Source organism: Phlebotomus argentipes, unplaced genomic scaffold, assembly GCF_947086385.1.
Source record: "Phlebotomus argentipes unplaced genomic scaffold, Phlebotomus argentipes genome assembly contig_15, whole genome shotgun sequence".
Classification (NCBI taxonomy): Eukaryota; Metazoa; Arthropoda; class Insecta; order Diptera; family Psychodidae; genus Phlebotomus; species Phlebotomus argentipes.
Genome location: NW_026776181.1, coordinates 4,744,614 through 4,770,801, shown reverse-complemented (window position 1 = coordinate 4,770,801; position 26,188 = coordinate 4,744,614). Strand labels below are relative to the sequence as shown.

General features: G+C 40.5%; 4 protein-coding genes across 9 annotated transcripts in view; 3 read left to right on the top strand and 1 right to left on the bottom strand.

Moving 5' to 3' along the window:
- The first annotated feature begins 1,611 nt into the window (after window positions 1-1,611).
- LOC132263459 (chromodomain-helicase-DNA-binding protein 1) lies at window positions 1,612-10,109 on the top strand. 2 transcript variants are annotated; one of them, XM_059763231.1, is made up of 10 exons: window positions 1,612-2,022; window positions 2,091-2,212; window positions 2,745-2,824; window positions 2,897-3,143; window positions 3,250-3,338; window positions 4,098-7,068; window positions 7,141-8,585; window positions 8,653-8,889; window positions 8,952-9,056; window positions 9,337-10,109. In XM_059763231.1, exons 2-10 carry the CDS (start codon window positions 2,201-2,203, stop codon window positions 9,539-9,541), a joined length of 5,391 nt encoding a protein of 1,796 aa, XP_059619214.1. In that variant the 5' UTR covers window positions 1,612-2,022; window positions 2,091-2,200; the 3' UTR covers window positions 9,542-10,109. The 2 variants fall into 2 exon arrangements, with proteins under 2 accessions (XP_059619214.1, XP_059619215.1); XM_059763232.1 differs by lacking the exon at window positions 2,091-2,212.
- LOC132263464 (mitochondrial fission 1 protein) lies at window positions 10,104-10,895 on the bottom strand. The gene is made up of 2 exons (XM_059763243.1): window positions 10,726-10,895; window positions 10,104-10,601 (listed from the first exon to the last, which is right to left on the bottom strand). The coding sequence occupies exons 1-2, from the start codon at window positions 10,768-10,770 to the stop codon at window positions 10,200-10,202; spliced, it is 447 nt and encodes a 148-aa protein (XP_059619226.1). The 5' UTR covers window positions 10,771-10,895; the 3' UTR covers window positions 10,104-10,199.
- A 6-nt stretch (window positions 10,896-10,901) lies between these two features.
- Window positions 10,902-26,188, top strand: part of LOC132263461 (uncharacterized) — a 49,993-nt gene continuing 34,706 nt past the window's right edge. For 4 of the 5 annotated variants that reach the window (XM_059763234.1, XM_059763236.1, XM_059763235.1 and 1 more), the window contains exon 1: window positions 10,902-11,136. In XM_059763234.1, the coding sequence (XP_059619217.1) occupies window positions 10,905-11,136 (232 nt within the window). In that variant the 5' untranslated portion in view covers window positions 10,902-10,904. The remainder of the gene's footprint in view (window positions 11,137-26,188) is intronic. The other variant, XM_059763237.1, reaches the window with a different exon arrangement.
- LOC132263384 (kelch-like protein 10) lies at window positions 23,673-25,576 on the top strand. Its single transcript, XM_059763119.1, has 3 exons — window positions 23,673-23,687; window positions 23,749-24,513; window positions 24,596-25,576. The coding sequence occupies exons 1-3, from the start codon at window positions 23,673-23,675 to the stop codon at window positions 25,574-25,576; spliced, it is 1,761 nt and encodes a 586-aa protein (XP_059619102.1).

The following is a 26,188-nucleotide window of genomic DNA, read 5'->3' as shown; positions in this document are numbered from 1 at the left end:
GGGTTTAAAAAACACAAAATTAAATACATTAAAAATATTTTTTATATAAATTCATATTGCCAAGCAATACATTATTTTGATGAATGGATCTTAGGTATTGAATTAAAAAAGAATAATTGTAAAATTCATTATTCAAGAGTATTTCAGTCCATCAAGAATTCACAGTCGAGTTAAATGAGAGAGAAATAGAATTTCTCCCAAGAAAAAAAATCGATGGAAAATCATTGCAAATACAGCGTCATCTGCAATGTTTTGCGAAAATGGAAGATTCAACCACTGAAAAAATACCCTAAAGCAGTTTTGATCTAATTTGGAGAGTTAAATTCTATTGGACATACGTTGTCATCGTCATTTCCTAAGATTTGGACTAAAATTTGGCCTCAAAGACCAACTGAGAAAAGTGTCAGTTCATTTTCGCAAAACATTTCTTGCGAAAAAATCATGTTAAGTCAATTTAAGAAATTATATAAAAAAAAACTGTCAAAACGTATGATTTATGAAATAATTTCGGAGCAAAAGACAAACACCGATAAAAAATGGGTTCGGAATATTTTGCAAAAATGATCATTTGAGAAGAATTTAAGTGTTTAAAAAAAATCTTTGAATGTCGATACAAATTGTGTGCATGTGAGTGAATTTGATGAGCGCGAGGGAAGGCCAATAAAATCAATACATTTGAGATTGAAAGAGTCATCAAGTGCGATAAATGAGAAAAATACACCTGAATGAACCAAAATAAATGTATTTTCCGAATTTTCTAGGTACTAAGTTCACAATAAATAGTAAATATACATGCATAAATAGATGATTTCAATAATAAGCGAAAGAGATGAAATTTTTGTGATAAATTATATTAGGAATTACAGTTATTAGGTTATCAATTATGCGGAGCAAAGTAGCAAAAATAAAATTCGTGTTTTTATTTACCACAAGAAAGAAAAATTACTATTGTAGAGTGTTCGTCATGTATCCCTTGTAGTAACTGATATTATAGACCGCGAAAGATTATGTTCTTTCACTGGAAAATTAATGGAAGATTATATCTATGCTGAAGTAAAAAAAATAATTGATAGCCTAATTTCGTTAATACTTCATTTCTCGATAAGGCAAAGATATTGTGTGTTGGGAAAAATCTGATATATTTTGGGTTCGACAGGTTTCAAGCATTATGATAACTTGGCCACATTATATATGAAAGCATGAAATGAAATATAAAATGTTTAATAACGTTATTTGGTATTTTCTCTCTCGTGCGGCAAAATCGGATTGTCCGCGGACAAATTCTGCTGCAGATTGAGTCACTGTTGGGCTTCGTAAACAGATATTTCCAGAAAATGTATCCACTGTGCACTGTTGGACGGCATTTTCATCATAAATTACATCAATTTCATTTTAATTCTCACATTATATTCTAAAAATTCACATAGTTGATCTATTTAAGACCATTCTTCTCCAGAAAACTGGGCAAACATCTTCGCCGCTTCCACTTTATTGTGTGTTTTGAAAACTCATCGAAAGCAAAACGATGACGTTCACGCGGCGAAAATTAATCGATCGCCGACCGATGCGACCTCTTGCGGGAATTCGGCGGAAGCATCAGCATCTTTGGCAAAGTTTTCGAGGATTTCGTGCAAAACATTCTTGTGGTTCAAACAGGTGAAAAAAAGCCCGCTTTGTTGTGGAAAACATACTCAATTTGTGCCCAAGAACGCATGGATCAATTGGATGCAGTTGAATGTGTCCAAAATTGGGTGTATCGCGACTTTTTCGCACAACCTCCGCCGTACACATTTGTCGCCTTTGAGTGCTCCGAGAAATAAGATGGCGACTGAAAATTAGAGATATTTTTCTCGCCCCCAAAGTAGAGAAAATCTTGTGAAAATTACCATCACGTGTGCGAATACTAATAATGCCAAAACCATTTAAAGTGTTTCTATGTGATACAGATAAGAATTTTGGTGTTAAAATCATCGGACACAAGAGATATTCGTATTTTTTTACGTAATCAATAAAATGAATCAGGTAAAAATATCATAAAATCCTGTTTAAATAATATATTATTGCTGAGAAAAACACTATTTCGCTTCTAGGGTCCTCCCTGGTTGCTTTTTTGTGAAAAAGGGTGTGGCTGCCATTGAGGAGTCACGGGAAAAAAGACACTTCTCCAGAGTCTACAAAGTCATTGTTTACCAGGATAAAAATGCCTAAAAATGTAATTAATCCTTAATTGTTCCACCTATCTGTTCGTCTCTAACGATTCTCCAGTTTTTCAGCTTTCCAACAAGGTGCATTTCGTGAAAATTGAAAGGGGACCCTTTTTCGCAATTTTCACTTTTATTCAACACTGCACCCAAAATTGTGCCTTTCCACCACAACAAACCATCTATTTGCCATCATTTCATCTAGTTTTGCTAGATTTTTCACTAATTTTGTGTCGACTATGTATTAATTTACACCCAAGTGTATTTTTCTTGAAGTTTTTGATGAAAAGTTTGTGTTTTAAAGGGTATTTTTGGGCAGAAAACACAAGAAATGGGTCCCTTATTAGGTTATGTTTGGATTTTCCCGCCAATTTCTTCTACAATCCCACCGGGAAAGGCATCCAGACATTCCCTAAACACTCCTGGTGTGCTCAATATCCCCAAGAGTTGGAGAAAAGTCTTAAAGATCGTTGAATTTCACCTGAATTTTCCGTGGGAATTGTGAAGGAAGTCTCACTCTCCATTTATCCCTTTTCAATCCAGGCGAAAGCGGACAAAAGTGATTCCGATAATGAGTCCAGCAGTGATAATAGCAAAAGTGAATCGAGTTCGGAATCCGAAAGGTGTGTAAGATAGTTTCCAGGTTTGGCTTTCCAGAGCCCTGATTTTGACCGGAAGTCCTATGTTCTCGACAGTGAATCGGATTCGGGTACATCGAGTTCGGGATCTAGCCAGAAATCGGAGGGATCGCAGAGCGAGAGTCCCGTGAAGTCTCCACTCGATCAGTCGAAGGACAACAAGAGCCACAACACCTCAGAGGACGACAACATCGGGAAGAACAGCGAAGAAGATGAGGAGGATTCGAGTGATGATGATATTTACACAAATACCCGCACAGGAAATCGTGGGGATTATCAGAATTCGGAGAAAAGTAGTCCCGATGTGAGTGATTTCTTATTGTTTTCCTGATTTTCGAGCGATTTATCGTAATTTTTATGTGGTTTTTCTTCGGACCCTATTTTTGAAATCCATTCCAATGCTAATGAAGGACGATGAGGATTACAAATACCGACGAAAACCACCCCCAAAGAAGAAAGCCCCGCCCACCAGAACCCAGAGTCGTCCGAAAAAGAAAAAGTAAGTGATTTTGAAGCTAATTTCCAGTGATTTTCTTGGGACCCTGTGTTTTTGGTGATGATTTTTCGAAAGAAATTGTATCTTTCAAGAGAAATTACAAAGTGAAGTGAATATTTTGATTTATTTTCTGAATATTTAATGTGTTTAATTTGTTTTCTGATATTTTTTTCAATTTTTGTCTAATTTTTTTAAAGAACTATTGAATGAAACTGAATTTAAAGAAATGAAATGTTATTTAAGACTGCATAACTTAAAAAGTGAGTCTAGAACAAGAGTTTCTAAGCAACACAATAATAAAATATCTTTAATAAATATCTGAAAATAGAATTTTTGCAATTTTAATTTTTTATATTGCATGTATGCCTGATCAAAAGCGTGCACAACTATGAAATTGTCTTCACTTATGTCCATGATTAGCTTTAGCCTATAAATATGTAATTGATGAAGAAGCTACAGCAACAAAAAATATCGAAAATTAAGATTCAGTTTTGAAAATTTTACTGAGAATTGGGATAAAATAACAATATGTTAAAAAATTGCCAATGTTTTTACACTCTTCTCGTGACATATGTGTAAATTTTAAAAATTAACTTGACCACTGTGTAATTTTATATAACTTGAAATTTAATTTCTGTTTAAAATGAACCTTTGTTCACTTCCTTTGGGTGAAATTCAAAAGTTTATCACTTGGTTTTCTTGCTGAGATTGCAAGTGGCAATCTGAACTTGATTGTTTGATTTGATTGTGTTTCATGAACAGCAATCGGTGGCACTCGGGCACGTCGGACAGCGTGAGTGAGAGTGAGGAGGATTCAGCGTCGTATCGACGCTCTGCGGTGACCTCAAAGAAGCGCCCGGTGAAGAAGAGGGTGAGGAATAACTACTCCTCGGACGCGTACAGCGACAGTGAGGATGATAAGAAGCGCGGTGGTTCGCGGCGCGCCGCCACGACGACCGTGAGTTACAAGGAGGCGAGTGACGATGAGAAGACTGGCTCAGAGGACTTGATTGACGTGGACTATGTGGAGTCACCGCCGGCGGACGCGGAGGCGAACAAGTCGGAGACGATCGAGAGGATCATTGGGCGGCGGGAGGGGAAGAAGGGCGTGACGGGGAACCAGACGACGGTGTATGCGATAGAGGAGGCCGGCGTGGATCCCAATGAGGTGGGCGATGATGAGACGGAGGAGCAGTTTCTCATCAAGTGGAAGGGATGGTCGCACATTCACAACACATGGGAGAGTCAGGATTCGCTGAGGGAGCAGAAGGTGAAGGGGCTGAAGAAGCTGGAGAATTACATCAAGCGCGAGACGGATATTGAGATGTGGCGACGGAATGCTGGTCCGGAGGACATTGACTACTTTGAGTGTCAGATGGAGTTGCAGCAGGAGTTGCTGAAGAGCTACAACTATGTGGATAGGATAATTGCGCAGACGGTGCGGAGTGACGGTGGCATTGATTACTATTGCAAATGGGAATCATTGCCGTACTCTGAGGCAACGTGGGAAGATGCGAGCCTAGTCAGCCGAAAGTGGCCACAGAAGATTAATGAGTTCAACGATCGGGAGGCATCGAAGAAGACCCCATCGAGGCATTGCAAGGCACTGAAGTATCGGCCAAAGTTTCACCATTTGAAGACACAGCCAGACTTTCTCGGTGGCACTGATCTCATCTTGCGTGACTATCAAATGGATGGTCTCAATTGGCTGATATTGTCGTGGTGCAAGGAGAATTCGGTGATTCTGGCCGATGAAATGGGATTGGGAAAGACAATTCAGACCATTTGCTTCTTATTTTACCTGTTCAAGGTGCAATCCCTCCACGGTCCGTTCCTCTGTGTCGTGCCACTCAGTACAATGACCGCGTGGCAGCGGGAATTCACTCTGTGGGCACCGGAGATGAACATTGTCACCTATTTGGGTGATGTGCAGTCGCGTGAGATCATTCGCCAGTACGAGTGGTCATTTGCATCGTCCAAGAGACTAAAATTCAATGCCATTCTCACGACTTATGAGATTTTGCTGAAGGACAAGATGTTCCTGGGGTGTTTGAGTTGGGCAGCACTGCTGGTGGATGAAGCACATCGACTTAAGAATGATGACTCCTTGTTGTACAAGGCGCTGAAGGATTTTGACACGAATCACAGACTCCTCATCACAGGCACACCGCTGCAGAACTCTCTGAAGGAATTGTGGGCACTTCTGCACTTCATTATGCCATCGAAGTTTGAGACGTGGGAACAATTTGAGCGAGAGCACGGCCATGCGGCAGATAAGGGATATACAATGCTGCACAGTCAATTGGAGCCATACATTCTCAGGCGTGTGAAGAAGGATGTGGAGAAGAGTCTGCCGGCGAAGGTGGAGCAGATCTTGAGGGTGGAGATGACATCAATTCAGAAGCAATACTACAAGTGGATCCTCACGAAGAACTTCAATGCACTAAGGAAGGGTGTGAAGGGATCGATGTCGACATTTCTCAATATTGTTATCGAACTGAAGAAGTGCTGCAATCATGCTGTTCTGATTCGGCCACTTGAGTATGAGGCGCAGATGACGCAAGAGGATGCGGCGCAGCAACTGCTGCGCGGATCAGGGAAATTGGTGTTGTTGGATAAGTTGCTGTGTCGCCTGAAGGAGACGGGCCATCGTGTGTTGATATTTTCACAAATGGTGCGAATGCTAGACATTCTGGCAGAGTATCTGCAGAAGAGGCACTTTCCCTTTCAGCGATTGGACGGAAGTATCAAAGGTGAATTGAGGAAGCAGGCGTTGGATCACTTCAATGCTGAAGGTTCGCCGGATTTTGCATTTCTCCTGTCCACTCGTGCCGGTGGTTTGGGCATAAATCTCGCCACGGCGGACACAGTGATAATTTTCGATTCGGACTGGAATCCACAGAATGACTTGCAAGCACAAGCAAGAGCTCATCGCATTGGCCAGAAGAATCAGGTGAATATCTATCGATTGGTCACGGCGCGAAGTGTGGAGGAGGAGATTGTTGAGCGGGCGAAACAGAAGATGGTTCTGGATCATCTGGTGATACAGCGAATGGATACAACGGGCAGAACTGTGCTGGATAAGGCGAGCAACAGTAATACCACGCCATTCAACAAGGAGGACTTGTCGGCCATTCTCAAGTTTGGCGCTGAGGAGTTGTTCAAGGATGAACAGGAGAATGATGATGATCTCGTGTGTGACATTGATGAGATCCTGAGGCGGGCGGAGACGCGTGATGAGGGACCAACGATGGCGGGTGATGAGCTACTGAGTGCCTTCAAGGTGGCCAGTTTTGCGGCATTTGAGGAGGACAAGCAACAGAGTCCGATGGATTCGAATGCTGATGATCAGCATGATGGCGATACGAAGGATTGGGATGATATAATACCCGAAGACTTCCGGAAGGCTGTTGAGGAGCAGGAGAAGAACAAAGAAATGGAGGATTTGTACTTGCCGCCCAGGCGAAAGACTCTCCATCAGATCAATCAGGCGAATGATTCTGGTGGCGCGTCATTTGGTGGGAAGAAGAAGCGAAAGCGTCAGACAGATGATTCAGATGATGGCAGTGAAGTGAGTGCTGAGGATCGACCGAAGAAGAGAGGAAGGCCGCCGATAAAGGAGAAGATTCTCAATTTTACGGATCAGGAGTTGAGGCGATTCATCCGGAGCTACAAGAAGTTCCCGGTGCCACTTAAGAGACTGGAAGCTATTGCATGTGATGCGGAGTTGCAGGTATGTTTTTATGGTTTCTTAGAGACATTCACAATTGAGTGTGTGTAATGTGATATTGTGGTGTATTTGCAGGAGAAACCTCTGGCTGAGTTGAAGAAGATAGGCGAGATGCTGCGAAAGAGATGTGTCACATTTCTTGATGAACATTCCAAGGAGAATGACAATGATGCAAATGGGGTGAAGAAGCGAGGAGCAAGAGCGGGATTCTCGGTGAAATTTGGCGGTGTATCATTCAATGCTCGCACTCTGATGGCGTGCGAAGAGGAACTTCAGCCGCTGGATGAAGTGATTCCGGGCTCGGCGGAGGAGAGATTGAAGTGGGTGCTGGAGATTAAGACCCGTCCGGCGAACTTTGATGTGGAATGGCTGGTGGAGGAGGACTCGAAGCTCTTATGTGGCATATATCAATACGGCATTGGTTCATGGGAGGCGATGAAGATGGATCCGTCATTGGGATTGTCGGAGAAGATTCTCTCAAATGACAACAAGAAGCCGCAGGCGAAGCATTTGCAATCTCGGGCAGAGTATCTGCTGAAGATCATCAGGAAGAATGTGGAGTTGAAGAAGGGGATTATGAAGCAGAAGAGGCCGCGGAAGGCCAAGGAGGCGGCCAAGGTGGTGTCCAAGGAGATTGTTGAGCATGAGGATGCCTCGTCGGGAGAAGAGAAGAAGCACATGACGAAGAAGGAGAAGCGAATCTCCGAGGCGGACTCTACGAGTGTCAACAATGTTGAGGAGAATTCGTCGAATGGTGTGAAGGCGCCGATTGAGAAGAAGACAAGAATGAAGCATCCCAAGGAGTCAAAGAAGGCGAAGAAGAGGAACTCCGATGGGCCAATGCACTTTACGGCCAACAATGAACCCCGAGCATTGGTGGTTCTCGGTGATCTCGATCCGTCGGTGTTCAATGAGTGCAAGGAGAAGATGCGACCGGTGAAGAAGGCTCTCAAGGCTCTGGACAATCCTGACCAGAGCTTGAGTACGCAGGAGCAAGTGAATCACACGAGGGCTTGTCTGTTGAGCATAGGAAAGCAAATTGATGAGTGTCTGTCACAGTATCGCGATCCGGACAAAGTGAAGGAATGGCGAAGCAATTTGTGGTACTTTGTGTCGAAATTCACGGAATTTGATGCGAAGAAGTTGTTTAAATTGTACAAACATGCTCTCAAGAAGAATGATGATAAAGATAAGACTGCGGAGAATCTGGAGATGGGCGTCAAGTCTTCACCTGTGAAGGTGATGAAGAGCGAGGCGTCGACGAACAGCAATGATGCGGAGAATTCGGAGAGGCGGCGCGAGAGGAAGGATGGCAAGAGGCGACATCAGGCGCAACAGCAGGGCGGATCGTCGTCGGGCGCGGGCGTGAGTAGGACGAAGGATGGCGGCAGGAGTGACCAGAAGATGGAGGGCAACAATGTTGAAATTGATAGTGGAAAGCGACGCCTGGAGGAGGGTGAATGTGAGCCGGATGGAAAGGATTCGATCAACTACAATAAAAGACTGAATTCGGATTCAAGGTTAGTGGGTTTTGTATTGCTTAGGGAGTATTTAAACAAATATTTGAAATGTGGTGTTCTTCACTAGGATCCGCGATAAGGATGAGAGGAAGGATAGAAAGTGGGATGACTACAATTCTGGGAGTGATCGCATAAGGAATAGACGAAATTCTGGATGTCAATTGTCGCCACTGATGTCTTTGCCACGATCAGCTCCGATATCATCTGTCAATCAGAGAGTTCCTATGTATCAAGGTGATCTGCGAGATGGGCGATTGCCTTATTCCGACCCCTCGCTGGATCCGCGCTGGAATGTCAGGGACAGGTGAGAGAGATATTCTGTGATCTCTGAGGTTTGTGAATACATTTCTTCTGTCCCATCAATAGGTTCAATGATCACAAGAGATACGAGTACGGAAGACCGTCTGGCGGAGGAGGATATCACAGGGAGCGAGATCATCGTGACAGGGATCGTAGAATAGATAAGAGAAGGTATGATAAGACGCGTGTTACTCGAGACAGAGAGCGCGTCTCTGTGTAAATATTGACTTCATTGTCTAAAGATAAGGGGTCAAAGTTCTTGTTTGGCTGAATCACACAGAATGCATTTCAGAAGCTTGTATTTATTTCAACATCATTTTGGGGCTTTTTTGTGCAATTCTTTGTTGAAATTTAAAGAGTGAAAACATCTATTTTTAAACACACAGCAAAGGTCGTTTGTTTGCTTGCGCACTGATCTTTTCTCTCTCTCGCTTCTTTCTCTCACTTGCAGATATCCATCTGGCCATGGGAATTACGGGAGCGGACTCTACCTGCCGCCGGGATCTTACTACCAGTCTCCGGGCGACATGCCTTCTGGCTATCGGGATCGCTACGCCTTGCCGGGCGGTAGTTCGATTGACTGGAACAGAGATCGAGAGTATGTTGACTACCGTCGTGAATATGATCGCCGACAGCCGCCGGCGAACTCGCAGTAGAGCGGCGGACAGACATTTAAGAAAGAGAGTAGCTGAACTAGGTTTTATCATTAAGACGAAGGGAATGCAGAATGAGAGTTAGAAGAGGAAAAAAGTGTTGGAGGAAGAATTGTGAATGCAAAGAATGTGTTTCTCTGGGAGAGGAATTTGAGTTGACAATTATAGTGCATTTTCTTTTTCTACGAACGCAGTGGACTTTTGCGGGGACGGAAGAAAAATAAAAAATCACGAGAACAAAGAGAATTGCAAAAATGTGTATTATTTGTAATATTAGGCGTTTTTGTGAATATATAGGAAGAAAAAGATAAAAAAAAAAGAAAATCAGGTGGAATTATTTAAAGGGGAGAAATGTTTAGAACAAGAGTTAGGATTAATGAATGAAGTGTGAATGATTTCCAAAGGGGAGAAAAAGAGGATGGAACATAAATTGAACCATGCTGAGGAATGTGTGCATGTTGCATAGGATATTATAATTTAAATAACGAGAGAATAGGAAATGAATTATGTAAATAAATACAATAAGACGATAAGTTTTAAGTTTGCCAATAAAGAGACAGATAAATATTCACATATTCTTCCCAATTTACTCGCAGACTTCTCGACAAAAAACATCCACAATCTCACAATGTGATCACTTCTTTGGAATATTCGCTGTGTGTCATTTCTTGGCTAGGGCGAATCCTAGGCCCAGAAGCCCACCAACCACCAGAGCAGCTCCGCCCGCTACTGCCACGCCAATCAGACCATCGCGCTCCATCTTCTTCTTGATGATCTGCTCCAGGTTGATCACTTGCTGGTTGTTGGGCTCAATCTGCAGGAAGCTGCGCACGTACTTGAGAGCCACCGTGTACTCCTTGATGCGCGTGTGTCCGATGGCCAGGTAGTAGATGTAATCGCGCTTCCCCTCCGCATGCCTCGTGGCCAAATCCTCCAGCAGGACAATTCCCTTCTTGATATCCGCCGCATAGTTGCTCCTCACCAAACACCACGCGTACTCGAACTGTGTCTTGTGGGTGACATTCTGCTGCTCCAATTCCTGATGGTACTTCTTCTCGAATTTCTGTCCAGGAAGAGAATGCAAATGAGTCACTGCAATTGCGTATCGACCTTCCGGAAGCCCAGCATTTCACAACACTTTCACTGTGATTGCAGAACAGCGGAAACGAGAGACGTTTAAGACTCACCTCCAACTCCGCTGGGGGCACAATCTCATTCAGGATCTCCTCCATTGTTAATTACTGCTAGACATTCCACAAAAAACAGTCTCAGAGAGAAGATAGTGATTTTGTGTTTTTCCTCCTAATTTTTTCTGCTTATATAAACGTCACAGCGATATTCACTGTCAGCTGACAGCGAAGAATCGATGAATTTTCGCTGTGTGCTGCTCACCAGCGCCAGCGGGCCAACTGTGAAGCGGCAAGGTGGGGGAAATTTTGCAAGTGTTTTCTTGTGCATGTGCGGCGGCTTTGTGATTTTTCTCCTGGAAAAAGACACCTTATCCGTGCTGAAAGTGCCCAAGCAGAGACAAGAGTGTGCAAACAAACGGCTGGCCAGGTGTCTGTCGCCGCCTGAGGTGGACGAGCCTGGTAAATTGGGTGAGTTTTCGCACTCTGTGTTAAATCTTCCGCCCCCAAATCGATGCTACTCCGGAACATAAACATAGCGGCTGTTGTACTTCCCGTAGTATGTTATCTCGAATTGGATGAATATTGTGAGGTAGATTGCAATTGTTTGAGCCATTTCGCTGAGCAGACTCATGTCCACACTCACAAACTGCCAGGCTCTGAGGCCGGGAGAGTTGTGCAGACCGCTGAGGATGAAGTTTCTCAGGATGAGCCCAAAGGTCGCCATGGAGGCGCACTTTGGCTGAATTGCGAGGATTTCCACGAAGATTCTCCGCCGTCGCCTCTTGCACGCCTCCCCGCTGATGGCAAGCGGAAGGAGGGTGAGAATGAATGGGGTGGAACACAGAGAGGATTCTGGAAAAGTTTGGAGTGAAGTTGAATTTTCGAGAGAGAAAGGAAGCTTAACTCACCGAGAACATTGGTTGTGGACGATCTGAAGAATGCCTTGAAATTCCAGTAAAAATCCACTGTGAGCAGAACGCAGTAGCTCGTGATGATCCCGAGAATTGACAAGCCGAAGATCGTCATCAGGAAGGATTCAGAAAGCCACAATTCATTCGCTATTCTCCAGCAAATCTTCACTGTTCGTCGATCAGAGGGACAAATCTTGCCTTTCGCTGAGATTCTGGCTAGAATCTCTTCGATTTCTTGTATGATTTCCTTCAGAATGTCCACATGGAGGATGTAGAGAAAGACGAGAGATCTGCTGATCAGCGAAGGCAGAAACGCTGCGCCGCGATGTCTGAGCCACGGATAATCTTCCCGGAGTCGAATCAGAATGAATATCTCAATGAATGTCGCTCCGCCGTTGAACAAGCAGAACTTCCACAGGAACTTGGTGTAAATCCTGCCAAAGATATCCACTCGATTATTCGCAATCTCAGTCAGAAGCAGTGATATGTTGGTGAATTTCTCCCAAATCTTCCTCAGGATTTCTCTTTTTCGGAAGCTTTCCACAATCGCAAGAATTTGCGTAGCCACGGCAAAGACCAGTTGTGCAATGTCCATAATTCCTCCTAAAGTTGTTCGCACGTCGAAGATCATTTCCTTGTACATCAGAGCGATGATGAGGATGAGAATTCCAACGACAACGTAAAAGATTGTCAGCGAGATGAGAAATTTCTCCTCTGACCTCTTCCTATTCACAGTGATGAGGAACAAGGCGAGAATTTGGAAGAAGATCAGAATTGAACACGATTTTGCTGACATTTTTGTCTCACGATTTATTTGCAAGTGCAGGAAATTGCTGACAAAGAAAACACCTTTTATACGATGTCTCGTGACAATAAAATCTCAACTCAATTGAACATCAGAGACAGTGTTGTTTACTCAAGCGATGGCATTATCGCTACTTGAACACGAGTCCAATCTGTGATCTACCAAATTCAAATTGAATCAGTATAATTAAGTACATCCCCATTGAAGTGGCGAACTGCAAGACAGACAGAGAAGGCCAAGAGTGAGAGATTAGCATCACGTATATAAACAAACTTCATTGAATAAATATAAATTTCATAAATATTTTATGCAATTTTCCCCCTCATTGTTTCATGCGTGTGAAGAAAGAGACTTTTTTTAGCAGAAAGTGAATTTTTTTTTCTTCTTCTCGCGCCAACGAAAGTGAAGTTTGTTAGTCGCCGGAAAAAAATTCCTCAGAACGCGTGAATTTTTAAAATGAATTCCCTCTTCAGTACTTTATTGTCCCAAAAAGCAGAGTGAAATATTGTGTGCTTCATATAATGAAAATTTTTATAAAATGGCTGTAAATTCTGCCGGACTTGCATTGTGAAATTTAATTGGACTAAATGAAGATTGATGATTGTGTGATCATTACAAATGGGATCACGGAGTTCTGTTAGTCAATTTTAAAATGTATATTTAATTCTATGGTTATTGATCCCAGGAAATATGTATATAAGATGAATGGTTTGTGTAATACTTTTGAACAATGTTGATATTCAAATTTGTATTTTCATCTCAAGTTCATCTAGTGAAGATTCTTATAAAACTTACTTTGAATTGAGCGAAGTATTTGATGGGACGTGGCTTTAGAACTTTATCCCTTTTCAACACATTGTTTTTGCATTCTTGAGAGGCGCTTTAAAGTAATACTGTGATATTTTATACTAGACATTGTTCTCGTATATGTAGCTATTTTAGAATGCACTTTTACACACAGCTTCTGGGATATTTATCACGCAAAATTCGTGAAAATATATGGGTGGAATTTGTGCCTTTTCCGTGCTCTTGAACACATCAAATGTCCTATATAAGTTACAAACATGCATAGAGAGAGAGCTTATTTGCAAAAGGGAGGGCAGGAAAAAAGTGAGACGGACTGACACGTGAGAAGGATTTATGGCTCTGAGAAAAATGTGTGGATGAGGGAAAAAAGTATAAAATGCCACTTACCGCGGTAAAGAGTTTAAAATCAAGAAGAAAAATCCCCTTGGGAGAAAATTCGACTTGCAAGAGGTGAATTTGCACAGCAAATTGATGGAGAATGTTATGTTGAGCCTCCGCCTGGATCTGATGGAGATTCCTGAGGATGATTCTTAGTGTTGTGAGGAGGGAATCAGCTGTGCAAACAAGTGGCACGAATGAGAGGATGACAGGAATTGGACAGAGGAAGGATTCTTTTGGAGGACGGTGGCAAAGACGGGAAGAATAAATATAATAATGTAATTTGTATGGGTGAAATTGCATTATGGGAGAATTGACAATATTGAATTACATATTTTATATACGTGAGGGCAATGTACCTGTGACACGAAATGATGATCCAACGAGGATTTTGAGGAAACACCAGTAGAGATCGACAATGAGGATGAGAAAGTACATGGTGGTGATGCACAAAAGTGTCCATGTGAATGATTTATTGATGTTGTAGCATATTTCCCATAAATTTCTATGAATAACCTTTAGAACTTTGATCTCTGCCAGCAAATGCTGCGCTGCTGTGGCGGTTGTTTGGGGGAAAAATTCAATTCTGTGGTGGATCCTTTGTAGCTGTGTAACAAGAATTTGCAAATATCCTAGAGTGATGTGGATGTACAGTAGAAAATGGAAGATTGCCATTCGGTTGCCGTTGAAGGGCAAAACGACGGCGAGTCTGTGCTGAAACCATCCAGTTGATGTGTCGAGACCGCAAATAATCTTTAGTTCAATGAATAATGCCATGATATTGATGATTGTCCCCTGTATGAGATATTTTTTCATTTTTCCCTCCAGCACCACGAGATATCCTGTCACTCCGATAGACTTTAGCTGAGCATTGATGTGGGTGAAGAGTGTCCAAATCTTGAAGATGCGGTCACGCTTGCGAATGGATTCGCAAATTGCAATGAAATACATCCCAATGGGATAGTACACTTGTAATATATCGAGAAATGTACGGAATTGGGATGATAAATTGAAGATAAATGCTGCATTAAATGCCACGTAGATTGATGTTGCGGCCAAAAGGGTACAATTTACTGCAATCCACGCACAATTTTGCCAGCTGAATGTGGTGGAAATCGTATAAAAGCCAGACCATTGGAAGGCTCTTGTTAAAATGGCAATATTGGGTGATGTTACAGTGTGAAAAATTAACTTTTTGCACATTATTATTATTATATTGTGCCAGACGAAAAACTTTGTCAACTTATAAGCAAACTGCTGTAGACTGTCTTGGCGGCGATGGTAATGCAATTAATTCCCATCATAATTTTCATATAATTAATTTGTCGATGTTATATTCTGTATTATATTCATGTCAGGCATCCAGAGAACAACAATTACCATGTAATTGACAATGGAGTGAATGACAGATAGTAGAAATTTGTTGGAGAAAAGGAAAAATCCCATGCCAGACCATGTAAAACACCCATGAAGGAGTTGAAGGGAGAATTGTTTCACCTGAATGTAATGAAAGAACAAAGGATTTGTTATTGTTGGTGGTTTTTGTGGAAAATCCTTAACTCTAATAGTGTTAATTTTACACTCACCACTCTATATGAATGGGTATTTCGCGATGGAAAGCTTAAACTGAATGCATGGAGAGTATTTCCGAGAACTTGTGAATTTTGTATGCATTGCTGGCACGAATGGAACAGAGCAAAAATCGTGATGAGTGGCGGAATTATGCATAAATGCGATTCTGAAATTAGAGAAAGAGAAGTGCTTTTATAGGGAAAATAACCACAGTAACCATTGGTTAATTAGGAATTAGTTGGTCAATATTTTAAAATAATAGAACTTACGAATAGCGTATGAATTGTTGGCGTAATGATGATAGGCAAATATCCAATAAAGATCACAAATCAGGCAAATAATGATGCTGGTGATGACGAAGAGGAGAAAAATCGCGAATCTCTTGTTGAGGTAATTTGACGAATTTCGAAGTAAATTGTGAATGTTCTTTAATATTTTCAAGTTGACAATTGAGAGATGTTCTTTATTAATTCCTGTGTGCTTAACATTGGTATTTTGCACGAAGAATCTCATCTCTTGGCAGAGAAATATCAAATGGTAATTGATCCAATCGATGAAGGAGATAAAGTATAAGATTCCAAAGCGATTGATAATGAAGGATAATTCTCGGGATATCCAGTGTTTCTGCCACTCGGGAACTTGGTCAATTGATATGATAATGTACAATTCCACGCATGTTGTTAGTTGAACAAGTATCATTTTCAGTAAAAGAATTTTTCGCAGTTTCACGTGAGTTTCTTGGGTATTTCTTAACTTTTCCACTTCATTTTGCATATTGTGCATAGTTGTCCACAGTTTTCTCTCAATCGGGCGATTTTTTAGTGATTCTCCAATGAGTGTGATGTGACAAAAAATCGTCGATAGCCACTGGATAATGTCAGTGAGTTTGGAAAGAGAGTCTGTTTGGACGAAAAATGTTTCTCCATAGTGCAATATTGTGGAAGTTGTAACAATTAGGACGGCAAGTTGTAAAATGGCAACAGTGGTAATTAAAAGTCGGTGTGTGTTCGAGTGGCTAATGAATGAAATACCCAATATTTGGTTTAATGGTTGAAAACTATAAACACTGGCAGTGGAATACATTTTGCTGTCGAAACAGTACACAATTTAGGGAGAAATTGTGAGTTTTCACACCTTTTATATAACACACGGTTTTTCATTTTTCCACCCCGAAATGAAATAGAATTTTCGGTGATTTGTCCTGACATTAGTTTGAATTGGGTAGAAAATTAAAATGAATGGTTGAATTGAATAAAAATAGTTGTGTAAGTCGTTATTGCTGCTGTCATCTGTGAGAAGAGGGAGAGAGAGAGAAAATATGAAATATAATATGTGAAATTGCCTTCATAAATTTTTCATAAATTAATTCTTTGGCAAGACTTGGAGCAGAGAGTAGTAATATAATGGAGAGATATTAATTCAATTACCGCCAATAATGTGCTGTGAGAAATGTCCAAAAATTGTATTGATGCAACACTGCGATAGTTGTGAAGTTGAATAGAGAAATTACGTATGATTCTTGCAAGTTTACTGTCATTGGTGTGAATTTTGTGGAGGGATGCAATTATATGAATATTGATGATCTCAAGTTGTTGGCATGAATTTGTCAGAATTGTGACACATGCAATGGGACTGAAGAGCACGAGAAATGACTCTGGAAAGAGAAAAAAATATTTTCACATAATATAATAAATCGATAGAAATTTTTTGGCCACACAGCAGCAAATCCGGTGAGAATCATTATTTATGCAAAATAATGGGTTTACCATCGGCCACAATGGTTCTTTTCTCAATGAATTTGCGATACTTTAATGATTTATGCACCTTATTTATCATATTGTTGTTGGAATATTGGTTTCGGGGAGGAGAAAGAGAGAGGAAAAAAGAGATTTGGCGAATGCTTCAGTGTGCCTGATTAGAATATTAAAATATCAATTTTTACAAACATCACGAGAGCAGCGAATGAAAAATCTTCCCTCATCCGCATTCACTTTAACTTTTCATTGATTTTCCATTTAGTATGCAATACACTTTAAATTTCTTTTCATGCAACTTCATTATTTTCCCTCTCCAAAATCGCGTTTGGCGCATGAGATGGTATGTATATAATGATGTATAAAGTATCGTATGGAATATTTTATCTAAAATCCCTGTGCGGAATTTCGTACATATTGAATTATTTCGATACTGCAAGGAAAATTCCGGGAAAACATATTGCTGGGTGGAATGTTGAGGTGGGATATTTTGCACCTACTTTATCGGAACTTGTATATCATGACTCAGACTAATTAATAATGGTGCACAAATCGTGGAAATTCTATTAAAAAATTTAATGAGTTCTCAACAAGAGTTTTCTTTGGGCAAGAATAAGTTTTTCAATATAATCCGCTTCGTTGGAATTTAATCAATATATACGTTGCAAATTGCAACTTAAACTTCATCTCATTTGCCTTTTATCGGAAGTTTACTTCAGCTGTGTAATTAATTAGCATTAATTATTGACAAATTCCTGGTGTGTGTGTGTGTGCGATTCAAAAGGAAGTTTATATCTAAGCATATAATAGAAAATACTGCTTGGCAATTACCGTAAATAAAGGCAAAATGTCCGTAATGCAATTTGGTGTAGACCCAGTAAGTGTTGACGGTGAGAAGGAGGAAATTGTCAATGAGTGCTGCAAGAATGGCATAAGTTGACCTTTTATTTATTTCCCTCGATAACTTCCATATGCCATTGTGGGTCTGTATTAATTTCTTTATTGTCACCATCTTCCTGAGTGCCTCGGGGAGTTGGTCAATTTGCTCCTTAATGACTGCCAGTCTATTTGTTATATAATCCATGTAGAGAACGTAATGTGTGATCATTAGTCTCTCCACGCAGAAGGAGAAGATCCTGGCGGAGCATAGACGTGCCCATTCGCTTGCCACGCTATGGACGGACACGATGACGTAGATGTCGAATATTAAGCAGGCAACGTTGAAGATTATGAGTTTGGCCAGTGAAGCGGTGTTTACTGCACTTGATACATTCAGCAGTAAATCCACATGCTCAATGCGTGACCACATCTTGAAATCCATCTGTCTGAAGTGTTGCGCTTCTGTCAATACAATGAAGTGGGTCAGAATTGGCGCAATGAGTTGGATGACGTCTGTCATGGTGCCAACGGGGGTGTCCATATAAAACACCTGATTGCTATTAGCATAAACTAGCCAAAGAATCGAGCTCAAGATCGCGGCGTGGAGAATTGATATGGTGTAGAGATGTTTGTCAATTTTTCCATTAGTCGCTTTAGCACAGACGCCCATGCACTGCAAAGTGGGCAGGAAAGATGTGAGAAATGTGCTTCTCATATCACTCATGTCGCTGTACAAATTCACACCACAAATCCGACTGCAACACTTTCTGGATTGATCACGCAGAAATTGATGTGTATGGATAACGACAGGATGATTGATGAGGGATCCAATTTGAATATTTCAGTGGAAATTTGATTAGAGAAGTGTTAGAAGAATAATCTTGGGCGATGTGATCTGGAATTGACATTAATTGCCATGAATTAATAAATATTTAAATGAATGCTTCTGATTCCACTTAACACAAACTTCGATTGCACTGTGCTACTTGAGATTTAAATTTAGAACACTTTCAGTGGAGTGAAGGTTAATTTTATTCAGGTGTTTTGCAAAATATCTCGATAGTCGGATTTCTATCACATCGACTTTCCAATGCGTGATGGCAATATTTTATGATCCTTTTATTTGTGACTTTTTGCGAAATATTCAAAAGTTGTATTCAAAATCATCATCTTTATGGTGTAACTTTCACTGGAGAAATGTATTCAGAAATAATTGTTATTGGTGTTCATAAAAGGCAAGATGCATTCTTGTTGTGAGGATGTATTTATTTGATGTTACAAAATGTAGTTTAAGGTCTTTCATTGCTATTTTATTGGAATTTTATACTTGAACTGTGATATTGTTGGGACTGTATTGATTGGGAATTCGCGGAAATGCCACAGAAACTTGTCTGAATAGCAAGTGAATTTGGGGGAAAAAGAGTGAGAGCTGTAGTAAAGCCAAAATCAATACTATTTGATTGACTTTTATGGGTTTCATATTTTCCAATCTGTCTTCTTGAAGCCACCCAGAAGAAGAATAACTTTCACATGTCAAATATTATCTTTTCTATTGGGTGAAATATAATCTATACATTGATGATGATTCTCTTAGAGGGTTGATTTTAGATAGCTTACATTTACAACAAAGTATAGTGCTCAATGGACAACGTTTTCAACAACTGAGTAGGTGGAAAACCCTTATATATACTTTGGGATGAACCGTAAAAGTTGATGAGATGTGCTAATTGGAAATTCCACTTTCAATTGTGATGTCCCAAACAATTGATCCACTTTGGCCATCGCCAAACCACTCGGTGGAAACTTCAACGCCCTTGTGTTCAATTGCAGAGGGCGGAAGGGGGTGTGTGACGAACCTTTTCGTGAAACTCATTGCATGTGTGGATCATAGTGAAGAGACTTTGTAATTGGTGGGTTGGATTTGACTTGAATGACGGGGATGTTGGTGTCCAATAGAGTGTGCAGCTGAGATATACACAAATATTAAAGAGACTTGTGTCATTCCGCAAGAATTATTCAGCAATTGAGCAACTTGGTAACTGTTGTAATTCAATTTCACTTCTTTGAGGCATCTTTGCCACCTCAATCTATTGGAAGTGAGTGAGATTTCTCTTGACTTTATTAGAATTTCAGCAAATGGAATGTATAATGGAAGTGTGAAGCGTGACAATATAAGAGAGACAATGTAGAGGCAATGCGTTCTTAAAAAGCAATTCCCTGTTGCATGAATAGCAGCAATAATGAAATACAATTGCACGATGAAACAAAGGACTGAAATACCAATCAATTTGAATATTAATCGTCTGAGGAGATTTTTATTGCATCTCATCTGCTTTGAATTGGAATCACTGACACGGTGAAAGATGAATTCCTACATTTTTATGTGTCTTTCTTCTGTTGACAATTGAATTTGGGAGCTTATGATGAAGTGACTATTGAGGCTATGGTGCAGCATATTGAGCGAAAAGTCAGTCAAAAATCCAACAATGTCACGCGTAAAGGAAAATCTTATGGAAATACAGAACACTCACAGCGATATAATGTCGAGGCAGAGAGAGTGGATGGAGATTCACGTGGCACAATATTAATAATCCAATATCATTGCGTCTATTTGCCGCTGAGGAAGTTTCTCGGCGTCGGGGGAAAAATTTTCGGAAGAAACACTTGAAGGGAGAGCTTCTGATGTTGACTGAGGAGATTTTGGATGTTCGTGAGGAGAACATATTACTTGCCTATGAATTTATGACATCAATTTTTCCTCCTAATTGTCCAGTATTAATCTTAGGATGAGCTCTGTCGTGTTGGATTCACCAGGGTGAAAGGGTATTGAGTAGTTGTCGTTATTGTTTCATTAGGTGAATTGGATTCATCGACTTTTGGCATGAATTGAATAAAAATAACCATATACGTTGTTATGGCGGCAACCATCTATGCACGTGAGAGAAGAAGAAAGGAGAGATACAAAGTTTCACTTTAAAGTTTGTGTAGTGTTGGAGATCTCGGTGGATTGTGTATACTTGCCGATTTGAGGAGACGAAAATCCATATTGAAGAATCCACTCACCGTGAACGAGAATGGTTCGTGGAGGATTTGAAGAGAAAAATTCTCAATCTGCAATGAAAAGTTGATGTGCTTTTTAAAGTTGTACGGTGTTGACTTGGCAAAATGAAATTTATCCTCTAGGAGAGTTTTGTGAAATTTTTAATACATTGTGGGCAAAAAGTGTACAATGAAATGTTGTGGGGCGCAGCATTAAATGTCAGGGTGAAATGTTGAGTAATATTACTATTATATTATCTCTTTAATGTGAAACTTGTATAGCCAGTGATTTATGAAGTTTTCACAGAATATGAATTTCTTCGAGAGTTCCCAAGTTCAAAGAAATATTGAACACACTCATTAGAGTCAATCTATTCGGCTTTGGTTGTACTCAAAGTTACTAATTGATTGGTTACACTCGTTCCAGATTTCAAACGGTGCACGAGAGAATTGATCGGGGATTTGTATGTCGTTGAATTGTGCTGATTTGATGGGTTATTTGAATAATGTAATGGACAATGAGTGCACAATTAATAAGCATCTAAATTACACGTGCAAGATTAATTGTGTGTCGGTCAATTATTATACCAATGTGTCCATTGAAATGTTGTGAATGTCCTTCTCAATGTTGTGCAGCCAAAAGCCAATGTGTCGCACGTCATTAAGACATTTCTCACAGGAGTGAAGCATCAGAATGATGGCTGTGAATGTTGGAATAAGGGTTAAGATAAGATCAGGAATTGACCTCAGCTCATTGCGATTGAGAACGGAGTAAATCCAGTAGAGATCGCATGTTAGTTGAATGAAGTTTTGCATCAAAGCTGCCAATTCGCTCCATCTTTTCATCCAGCACGATAAGTGAAGAGATCTCGTTAGGAGAGTGTGTAATCAGCAGAGAAATTAATACCTACCCGAAACTCGAATTAACATCTCCGTGGCACTCCCACAGAACACCATAGATTTTCTTCATCTGCAGAAGGCGGTTCTCGATGCGCTTTGTGGTGAGTTCATCTTTGAGAACAAAGTGATTATTCTTCGTAATTACTACCATTTGCTTCAACTCCTTGCGCACAATGTGGAGGCGTGAACGTATCAAATCGACAAACATTGTAAGATGAAGATGCCTCATGCGGCTTATGAGGAGTGACACACACGTTGCAAGCCAATTTCTCGTCCAGGTTTTGTCGTACTGAATTGTAGCAATGATTGAGAGTTCAATTGCGAGTGTCGCAATGATGTAGATGAGGAACTTGATGGTGAATTTGCGGTAGAATTTATCACGATGCTGAGTAACGCCGATGCCGATTTGGTGAAAGAGACTGTCCACAGTGTGGAGACGTGACCAGGCGGACAGGAGGGTGGCGCGCGTGAGGAGGGCCTCGGCAAGAGTTGTGGCGTGTGTTAGAATCACGGTGACGAATTTCACGAGATCATTAAATTGACCCACATCACTGTCGGGTGAGAAAACACTGTCATAGTTGATGAAGACGATTGTGGTGAGCGTGAGGACGAGTGCAAGATTCACAAGAGACCACAATCCAAGCAGGATATTCTCAATTCTCTTGGGATTGTCTTTTGATGTCTCCAGCGACACTGGACACAATCCCGCAAAGTGGAAAAGGTAGAGAATTCCTTGAAAAATTGTCAATGGCTCCATGTTTCCCAGTCCTATCCTGACATTCAACTGAGAGGCACTGAGCGGAGCTTTTCAGTGCGTAGCGCCATAATAAAGTGCGTAGACCAGATTTTGATCAGATAATTATGTGATTACTATTGACACATTTGATATGGAAGGGAATTTAACAGAAAATTCATCCGTCCAATCATGTGTTCCACGTGTGAAAGGCATTTGTTGAGTTTATTGGGTTTAATACACTTTGGGGAAGTTGGGAAGATGTATAGATAGACAAAGAAATTCCCTGCATGATTTTTCCAATATTCACTGATTAGTTTACTTATCTGTCTCTGATTCTTTCCTCCCACAAATTCACTGCTTTCCGAAGTGACAAAGGTGTTAAAATCACACAATGACAAGCAGTGGAGAGGGAGAAAAAAAATGGAATCTTCAAAATACCAAATATATCAAGCAGTGACCCGATTTTCTAACATAAAATATTCACACTCTATTCATAAATCAATAATAAGAGATTCATTTTTTTCCACAACACCTGCTCTGGTGTAGATTTCTTTCAATATTAAATACATGAAATTTTTTATCACAATTCAACTGTGACGCAGAAGAAGAAAAACTCTTGTGATTTATTGGTTAATCACTTTCCAAAAGAGCTTGATTTTATACGTTGAGGGCGTTGAAAGTAAAATTATATTTTTTTCTAATGGAATTCTCGCGGATGCTAAAAATGTGTCCTAAAAATCGAGAACAGTCAGCTTGTCACAATGTCAATCTTTAGCTTTTCTCTACTTTATAATTTGTTGGGAGATTGATTTAATTTTATTCTCATTTTAAAGTCCATCAATTTTAATTACTCCGCTTTTGGGTGTGTTGAATGTTTGTTGGAAATCCAGTTAATCTGTTGAGAACTATCATGTCTAAAAATATCAATTTTCCTCTCCCTGATTTCTGGCTATTTAGTAACAGTATTGCATTAAAAGCTTGTTGTGCAGGAATTTGGTATTAAATGCATATTAATCTCATTTATGCATTTTGTATTTATCACATGTAGTGTGCTGTTCAATTAAATCAGAGCAAATTGATAAATTGACGTTTTAATTGGCAAAAAACGTGTAGGTATAAAAATTGACTGTATAAAATTTACGTAGGCGAATCACTTTTGTACTAATTTTGTTTGATAAGCGGTGGAATTTTTTCGGAGATAAATTTCGAGGGAATATTGAAGAATGCCGCACATGAAGGTAATATTTTGGAATAATGAAAATAAAGTTATTTTTCTAACCATTGAATCAAAATTTGTAGGAATTTGCAAAATATCGTGAGCATAATATGTTTATCGATGCAATCTTGAAGCTTGATCACGGTCAAATTTTACCAATTCATCGGGTTGTTTTGTCTCAGAAAAGCGAATTCTTTCAAGCACTCTTCATAAATGCTCTGAGATTTCAGGAAAAGAGCAGTAAAACACAAGAATATGAAATTCATGGAATTCGATATGAGATTTTGAAGAAAGTTCTCAAATACATATACGAAGATGATCTAAGTTTGGACAGCGAAGACATTTTTGAGCTACTCAGCGTTGCTGATTATCTTTTGGTCGACGGTCTGGTGGACAAATGTAAAAGTTTTCTCAAAAATTCACTGAATACTCACAATTGTGTGAAAGTTCTGCTCTTCAGTGAAAGCAGATTTCAGAAAGATCTTGAAGAAGCGGCTTTTCAATTTATTATCGTGGACTTCGTCAAAGTGATGAATGAAAATCAGGATTTGTATGATCTTGATTTTGGATATATTTCAAAAATTTTGGCCAGTGATTGGCTAAATGTGAAGAATGAAATTGTCGTGTGGAATGCCTGCGTGAAGTGGATTGAAAAATCAAAGGAGGAGAGAGAAGGGATGGTTTATCAACTCCTGCAATATGTACGCATGGGTTTGATGAATATTGAAGAAATTCAACGTAATATGGAACAGAATTCTTTGATTGTGAAGTGTGAAGAGGCAAATTTGCTGCTCAAGAGGGTCTATGAGTTCCTCACCACTGCGAAATTGTCCCAGGAAATCCTTCAGGTATAATAAATCCATTGTTCATTGAATCTTCTGAGGTGGAATTGAGGATTTCAACCCTTCGGCATCACGTTTCTTTTCGCAGTGCAAATTGGCACAGCCGAGATTGCCTCACGAGGTGATTTTCACTGTGGGCGGATGGAGTGAGGGCTCGGCCAAGATGGAAATTGAGACGTACGACACAAGGGCCGACCGCTGGGTGCGCATCAGCAATGACGATCCATTTGGACCACGTGCGTACCATGGAAGCGTGGCGATTGAGGGGCGAATTTACTGTGTGGGGGGCTTCAATGGGCGTGAATACTTTAGCAATTGTCGCATATTTGACACTGTGACGAAATGCTGGCTCCCGATGGCGCCAATGCATATGCGTCGCTGCTACGTGAGTGTGGCGCTCCTGGATGGCATGATATACGCCATGGGTGGCTATGACGGTCACGGGAGGCAGCGGAGTTGCGAGAAATATGATCTCAGGACAAATCAATGGACAGTAATTGCCCCAATGAATGCTCAGCGATCCGACGCGTGTGCCTGTGTGCTGGATGGCAGCATATACATCCTGGGAGGATTCAATGGGCAGGAGTGCTTGAACACAGCTGAGGTGTATGATGCTGAGCGAGACACGTGGTCGATGATTCCTCACATGAATCAGCGCCGATCTGGTCTCAAATGCATTGCTCATCGGGGCAGAATTTACGCAATCGGTGGCTTCAATGGTCTCGTGCGCTTGAGACACTGTGAACAGTATAATCCGGCCACGGAGGAGTGGGACGCCATCACGGACATGATCAGTCCTCGGAGTAACTTTGCGATTGAAGTCATAGATGACATGATTTTCGCCATGGCGGGATTTAATGGGACATTCACCATTTCCGATGTGGAGTGTTATGCGCCGGAGTGCAATGAATGGATGATGGTCACAAGTATGAATATCGTTCGGTCGGCACTCACGGCCAATATAATCAGATACACGCCGAACATTGAGGAATATTTGTATCCGTGTCGTGCGGAATTGGTCGAGGAACATCGACAGGCCATTCTATCGTCTGATACTGAAACAGAATAACTATAAATTTCCAGTATTTAATTTATTAATGACGTAATCAAATTTGCAAACACCAAAATTCTCAATGGACTCAATCTGTGTGCAAATACGATGAGGTAATCAGTCGCGGAAGGAATTGCACGAACAGAACCATATAAGTGGTGATTGCACTAATCATCTGAAATTAAAGGTTTTCAACTGAGGAAATATTGTAAAATTTTTGTCAAATTTGTTAAATATTTACTGAGCGAAGTGGCTTGAAGTCAATGGTGAAGAGTTCCATCGCATGAAATACGATTGGTTCCTGGACGATTTGTAGTGAGAAATTGAGGAGTGTTTCAGAAATTTTGCCATCATACATTGTGAACTTGACACGGTGTAACCAAATTGAGATACTGTGTATCTGAAAGAGGGAAAAGAGTTTGCAAGAAATTGGTAGACAAATGAGATGGTGTGCTTATTACAGTTCCGAGGCATGACTCTGAAGAATAGAAGCTTAACAGTAAGATGGAGAAGCAGTGGAACAAATTCCCGATTGTTTCTGTAGGTAAAGATGAGGAGAAATACATGTTTTGTAGATAACTTCAATTTTTACACCATTGAGTTTGAGGAACAAAGTGTTTTTCTAATCTC